General features: G+C 26.6%; 1 protein-coding gene across 1 annotated transcript; it reads left to right on the top strand.

The window, feature by feature from the left end:
* Positions 1 to 704: 704 nt before the first annotated feature.
* Positions 705 to 7,339, top strand: LOC113866644 (short-chain dehydrogenase TIC 32, chloroplastic-like). Its single transcript, XM_027501457.1, has 8 exons — positions 705 to 810; positions 3,870 to 4,101; positions 4,272 to 4,351; positions 4,877 to 5,030; positions 5,965 to 6,043; positions 6,401 to 6,485; positions 6,967 to 7,037; positions 7,181 to 7,339. The coding sequence occupies exons 1-8, from the start codon at positions 705 to 707 to the stop codon at positions 7,337 to 7,339; spliced, it is 966 nt and encodes a 321-aa protein (XP_027357258.1).
* The last annotated feature ends 220 nt before the right edge of the window (positions 7,340 to 7,559 follow it).

The raw sequence follows: 7,559 nt of genomic DNA, 5'->3' as shown, positions 1-7,559 counted from the left end.
GTTATCAATCATTTCATTCATGTTTTTAATCTCTAGTTCATGATGTATAAAGGGAAATTGTAAGAATGAAAAAGAGGAGCTGCAAGAAAGAGAAGGGAAAGGGGCTGTGAGGGTGGAGGGGGTCTACAAGAAAAAAGAGGAAAAGTTGCATAAAGGGAAAGGAATGCTGGGAAAAAGAGGAGAGGAAGCTGTAAGAAGGGGAAATGGAGCTGCAAGAAAAAGAAGGAGAAATTGTAGGAAGAGAAAAGGGAGCTGCAAAAAGGGAAAATAGGAGGTTGTGAGAAAGGAGAGAAGAAGCTGTAGAAAGGGTAAAAAGGAGTGTGGGAAAGGGAAAGAGAAGTTGCTAGAAGGGAAAGACAAGACTCGTGGATTAAAATACTTAAATTTAATTTTAAAAATTAAAATTATTAAAAAAACCGTGTGGGGTTGTCGTCTCAATTTCCAATGGTAGGATCATGGGAACTTGAGCTCAACACCGAAAACTCGTGAATACCACGTACCGTTTCATATACGCAACTATTTTTTAATATATTTTTAAAACAGATTAAATTTTATAAAAATATCAAAAAATAATTAACAAAATATAATTCACATTATTTTTAATAAATGATAATGAATAATAAAAAATGTGGTATGATTTTTCTTTGCTATAAATGAGTTGAAATCCATTGAGAAAAGAAAAGAAGTGAATTGAGTTTAGAAAAATGTGGCCATTCAGCAGTAACGGAGCTTCTGGATTCTCCTCTTCTTCCACTGCCGAAGAAGTCACTCATCAAATAGATGACACTCGTCTCACTGCTATTGTCACAGGTCATTCTTGTCTTTTCATCCTTTTCCCTTTCCTTTTTTACTTAAAATTTCAATTGAATTATTCTTTTTTCTCTCTAACAAATTCATGTTTTATTTTCTCAACAATCATTCTTTTCTGCTCATGTTTTGAATATACAGTAAATTAATATAACTTATTTTGTCGAAGCCTTCGTCTTTCTGGGTTGTATATATAGAGCTTAGACATCATGTTTTATTTTCTCAACAATCATTCTTTTCTGCTCATGTCTTGAATGTACAGTAAATTAATATTAAATATAGCTTATTTTGTCGAAGCCTTCGTCTTTCTGAGTTGTATATCTAGAGCTTAGACATCATAAAATTAGGATAAAAAGAATAATAGTTTGATTTTTAGAATGATTTTTATTTTTATATAATTATAAAAATACTATTTATTTTTAATTTATTATTTTTTAAAGTTTTATATAAGAAATCTTATATATAAAAAATTTTTTAGTTTCTTGTATAAATTTTTTAAAATAATAAAAAATTATTTTACGTTTATCATTGAACGAGATCTTAATCCTTTAAGTATATGTTAAAATTAACTAATTTTTTAATTAATATATTTTAATTATTGTTATTGTTAATATTTGAAATCAGATAAAATATATTTTATGGGTCTTGCAAAAAAAAATAAAAATTGGAGAATTATTTTTCTATAGAAAAAAACTTCATTTCATTATTATAAGTGCTCTTAATACTCTGTTTCCAACCAAAATTGACGTTATATTTTAAAATATGAAATAATATTGAATATAAATATTTTAATAAAATAAAATTTTATTTTTAATTAATAAAAGAGCTGTGTTTTAAATGTAAGAGGGAGCCAAATTAGAACAGTGTGGACCCATCAAAACAGAAAGTAACTCTAAATTGAGAAGAACGAGGGGATAGTTAAACTTTTTTATTATTATTATTTAAATAAAAGACCTAGTAACAGTTTCAAATATTCTTTCTAGTTCACCTTTAATAAATAGTTTAAAATTATTAATAATTACATAAAACACATGAGTCTAAATGTTAATTAATAATTAGTAGTTAAAATAAATCTCTAATTTTAATTAATAAAAGAATTGTGTTTTAAATGTAAGGAGACAAATTAAAACAGTGTGAACCCATCAAAACAGAAAGTAACTCTGAATTGAAAAGAACGAGGGGATGCTTACACTTTTTTTTATTTATTATTTAACAAAAAGTTCTAGTAATAGTTTCTAATATTCTTTCTAGTTTAACTTTAATAAAAGTTTAAAATTATTAATAATTACATAGAACACATGAGTCTAAATGTTAATTAATAATTAGTAGTTAAAATAAATCTTTATTTTTAATTAATAAAAGAATTGTGTTTTTAATATAAGGAGACAATTTAAAATAGTGTGAACCTATCAAAATAGAAAGTAACTCTGAATTGAGAAGAACGAAGGAATAGTTAAACTTTATTATTATTATTATTTAAATAAAAGACTTAGTAACAGTTTCAAATATTCTTTCTAGTTCACCTTTAATAAATAGTTTAAAATTATTAATAATTACATAAAACACATGAGTCTAAATGTTAATTAATAATTAGTAGTTAAAATAAATCTTTAATTTTAATTAATAGAAGAATTGTATTTTAAATATAAGAAGACAAATTAAAACAGTGTGGACCTATCAAAATAAAAAGTAACTCTGAATTGAGAAGAACGAGGAGATGATTACACTTTTTTTATTTTATTATTTAAAGAAAAGTTCTAGTAAAAGTTTCTAATATTCTTTCTAGTTCACCTTTAATAAAAGTTTAAAATTATTAATAATTACATAGAACACATGAGTCTAAATTTTAATTAATAATTAGTAGTTAAAATAAATATTTGATTTTAATTAATAAAAGAATTGTATTTTAAATGTAAGGAGACAAATTAAAACAGTGTGCACCCATCAAAACAGAAAGTAACTCTGAATTGAAAAGAACAAGGGGATGCTTACACTTTTTTTAATTTTATTATTTAACAAAAAGTTCTAGTAATAGTTTCTAATATTCTTTCTAGTTCACCTTTAATAAAAGTTTAAAATTATTAATAATTACATAGAACACATGAGTCTAAATTTTAATTAATAATTAGTAGTTAAAATAAATATTTATTTTTAATTAATAAAAGAATTGTGTTTTAAATATAAAGAGACAAATTAAAACTGTGTGGACCCATCAAAATAGAAAGTAACTCTGAATTGAGTAAGGTGATAGAAGCTACATCAAAACAAGGAAAATATAGAGACTCTTTTAGGTCTAATTTGGCTAGACTATCAACACTACAAATATGCTCCATTCTAATGTACTTAATACCATTTAACAAGTCCCTGATACCTTTAATCACCTCATTCAAATGATGAGAATAAGGTTGGACATTTAGTCCAAGAGCTTGTTTACAGTACTTTCGATCTAGACTAGCTGATAACCTTTCCTCAGAACCAACTAAACCTCAACATAAATACTCCACAACTCAATTTTTAAAGGGGAGCAGGGATTGATTTTCTTGCTAAGCCCACACAAGAACTTCTCTTTACTATCACGAATAAATCTCTATATGCTATCCGTCCATACGGTTTACACAGAGCTCTATCTTCATTTAACTTATTTAATTTTTTTTTAACAATATGATATAACTCATCTCAATTAAATCTCTCAATTTAGATTTTATTTTATTTTACTGAATCCGATTGGATCTGTAATCATCCATAAGTTTATATATACACACAAATTAACAAAAAAAATACTTCTACACTTGCATACATTATATTTAAACAAATTAGGAACTTTGTGCATTTACCATTTATTCACATTAGAAATTGTATTAGTACATAAACTCGGTATGAAAGACTATACAACAAAAAGAGGGATAAAAGTATGAGATAAAATAGTTGATATAATTGAAAGAAATAAACGAAAAAGAAAATCATAAAATTTATTATGTAAATTTATTTTAGGAATATTGTAGCTCTTTTCACATGTATCATTAAAAGTGCATTTTGGTTGTTGTTGGAAAATCTAACAATAGGGGCATCGAGTGGTATTGGTGCTGAGACTGCCCGTGTTCTTGCTTTGCGTGGTGTCCATGTGATTATGGGAGTTATTGATTTAATTGGTGCAAGAAATGTGAAAGATGCAATCCTTAAAGAGATTCCCACAGCCAAAGTTGATATTATGGAGTTAGATCTTAGCTCAATGGCATCTGTTCGAGAATTTGCATCAAACTTCAATTCTACTGGTCTTCCATTGAACATTCTCATGTAAGAACAGCACATTCACGACATTGTCAAAATTTTCATGACTGTGTTTTCAACATAATTCTCCATTATCATCTCTCTCTTTATCTTTCTTTATACACACAATTCTTATCATTTATGGAAATAATGTAATAGTAATTTTTTGTGGTTTCTTTCTTGCTTGAAATTCTCAGAAACAATGCAGGAATTTTTGCAGCCCCTTTCTCATTGTCTAAGGACAACATTGAACTGCAATTTGCCATAAATTACTTAGGTACGGAACTTTCTAACTTCAAAAGATATCACATTTTTATGAGCTTTTCGGTGTACCAGAAACGAAAAATATTATGACAAAATTTAAGTGCAGTATTGTAAGTATTATAATCAAATTTAAAATTTCATCTTAATATTATGCCTAATAAAGTTTAGCACTGTAGGTTAGTACACTATCATTTATTATTCGTACACGTTAAGTGAAACTTTAACTTTTGATTAGGAAACAACAATAATATTTATAATATACCATCGTTTTCTGTGAGGAACAGTGTTAGTTATGTAATAGCATATATACGTGGAACCTCTCTTTCTCTCTGTGTTAACAAATTATAAACAATTGTTACATGAAATATATGTGAAGTCCTTCTACATTATTATATTTCTCAACTTATGTAATTGGGTGATGGCTTTACATGAAGTTATATGTGAAATAAACTTTTCTGCTGTTTTTGTCTAAAAGCATGGGCTAAGAAAATTTGAAAATGATCGTTATCCTTTTGTTTTAATTATCCCGATTTCACAGGTCATTTTCTCTTAACAAATCAGCTGTTGGATACTATGAAGAAAACAACAAGAGAAAGTAAGATTCAAGGAAGAATTGTTAATGTCGCCTCAACTGGTCATCAATTAACATATCGTGAAGGAATCCGTTTTGACAAAATTAATGATCAATCAAGGTAAGAAGTAATCTTAACACAATCTATATATGATAAGCTTTGATACTAGTTTCTATTTCATGAAAGAGAGATTTATCGAGAGATGGCAACAAACTGTATATATAGCCTTTTTAATTCTTTTTAAGTTTCATGAAACGGATTGTAGTTGATGATTGCATGTACCACACAATCAATGAGAGTATGCATGGTTTAATTTATTTTTATGAAAATAATTTTTTCTCAACTTCCTGAACTTCTTTTAAAATAATTGTTTGCCAATATTTGAGTTAAATCAAACACAGATTTAATACACTTTTCTAGTTTTATATGTTAATCATATAGGGTTATTGCATCAAAGCAAGATAATTTTATCTGAGAAATTTGAAATATAAAAATTTGGAAATACATTTTATAATAGATACATTTTGCCTATGCTTCAGTTATAGGGAATTAGATGTATGTTTAAGTAGGTGCACATGTTGATATTGAGTACATCAATAGAATATATGGTAAATATTGTATTGTTGACGAATCATTTGTGTAGTTATTGATGGATCTAGTTATGATGCACATACCAAAAATCATTTTAATATATCTATTGACCAGATTATTAAAAACATTATTTGGTAAGATAATAATTTTGAGTCTATACAATTATTTTACAATGCATTACTAAACAGTGACATTTTTGAAAGTGTATGCATTTACAGCATTATGATATTCATGTTATATATATAATTTGATCTTTAAGAACAATTATACGTGTAAAACTACAAACGCTAAAAACACACAAATTTCTAGAGCACATTATTTATAGATTCTAGTTTAGTTAATTATCTTAAATGTCTATTTTATTTCTAGCATTTAGAGTTAAGCATAAAAACATGGGATTTTTATATAGTAATTTTGTGACAGGTAAGTGCTTTGTATAATTCATCTACTTTCTTGTATGTAGCTATAATAGTTTGCTTGCATATGGGCAATCAAAGCTGGCGAACATTTTACATGCTAATGAACTTGCAAGGCGTCTCAAGGTATTTTAATATTTATTGTACAATAAACATGAGTAGGATTAAGCATATTTTTGGTCTTTATAAAATGAAAAAAAATAGTTTCTAATTAAATTTTATTCAACTTAGTCTCTAAAAATTTATAGAAGTCATTTAATTTTACGTGTGTTTAGGTACTCATATTAATTAAGCATTTATTTAATAAATTTTAATTTTATATGAAATATTATTATAAATTCAACCATTAAACTTATTAGTTAAGAATTTTTTTGAACAAAATGTAACGTTGTATGAGGTTATTGATAGTTTCTTTTAACGATATTAATAACTATTATATATTAATGTTATTATATTACTTGTTCATTCTTGCATGTTGATCAGGAAGAAGAGATAAATATTATTGCTAATTCTGTTCATCCGGGTGCTACTATGACCAATATTTACATTAATAACCGTTTGATTACAGGTAAATATCACATTTGTGTGATTTACGATACTATACAGAGTATTTTACCTAATTCTTCATTATGTAAAAGATATTAGTTATTTATTTACTTTGAAATTTGTTTTTAAGAGTTAAGGGCATTTATATATAAGGCAACAAGGTTATTCTTCAATATATATGATTTTATTTTTGGTATTACAATCCTATATTTTGTACATGAATATTGTTTACAAGAAAAACAATGTGATGTTGAATAGATTGGCTATTCTAAATGAAAAACTCAAACCTATTGAATAGTATTATTTTTTCAAGCATCCTTGCAAAATAGTTTCACATTTCACCTAGATTGGTGTTCATAATTCATAGCACTTAATAATTTCAAGCATACAAAATAAATTACCCATTACAAATTCATAGGTAGTTTGGTATTCAAGTGTTATTTTCCATTCAGATAATGACAATAATAAAGTTTTAGGGGCATAACTTTATTTGATTTATGCAGTTATACATAATATGCTGGGGAGATATATAATTGACCTGGTAGGGAGATTTTTTATGAAGAGTGTGCATCAGGTAAGTTAAATAAACTATTTATAGATAAAAATGTAAAGGTGATTATTTTTATTAATTGTTCTAAAAAGATTATAAAAAAAATAAACTTATAATCATGTGATTCTTTTAATATATCACATTTTCCTTTTACAATTTAATCATAGGGAGCAGCGACAACATGTTATGTAGCTTTGCACCCACAGGTGAGTGGAATTAGTGGTGAGTATTTTGTGGATAGTAATATCGCCAAAGCATCCCCACCAGCAACAGACATGGATTTGGCCAAGAAACTTTGGGATTTCAGCATGAATTTGATTATGTAAAATATTCAAATAAGCCAACTTTCAAGGGAAGTGCAATGCTTAGAGAATTTTTAAAATGTCAATGACATAATGACTATTAGTATGTACTTCATTATGATTTTTAAAGATATTCTTGTCATTTTGAGTTGTTGGTATAAATGACTTCTCTACATTGTATGCTCTTTGTTGTTGCATCGGTAGATAGAGAGATATTGGTATTGAAATTGCATTAATAATGTGA

Source organism: Abrus precatorius, unplaced genomic scaffold (genome assembly GCF_003935025.1).
Source record: "Abrus precatorius isolate BTA unplaced genomic scaffold, Abrus_2018 Scaffold5, whole genome shotgun sequence".
Taxonomy (NCBI): Eukaryota; Viridiplantae; Streptophyta; class Magnoliopsida; order Fabales; family Fabaceae; genus Abrus; species Abrus precatorius.
The sequence above is the reverse complement of the archived record's forward strand: the minus strand, read 5'-3'. Positions and strand labels throughout refer to the sequence as shown.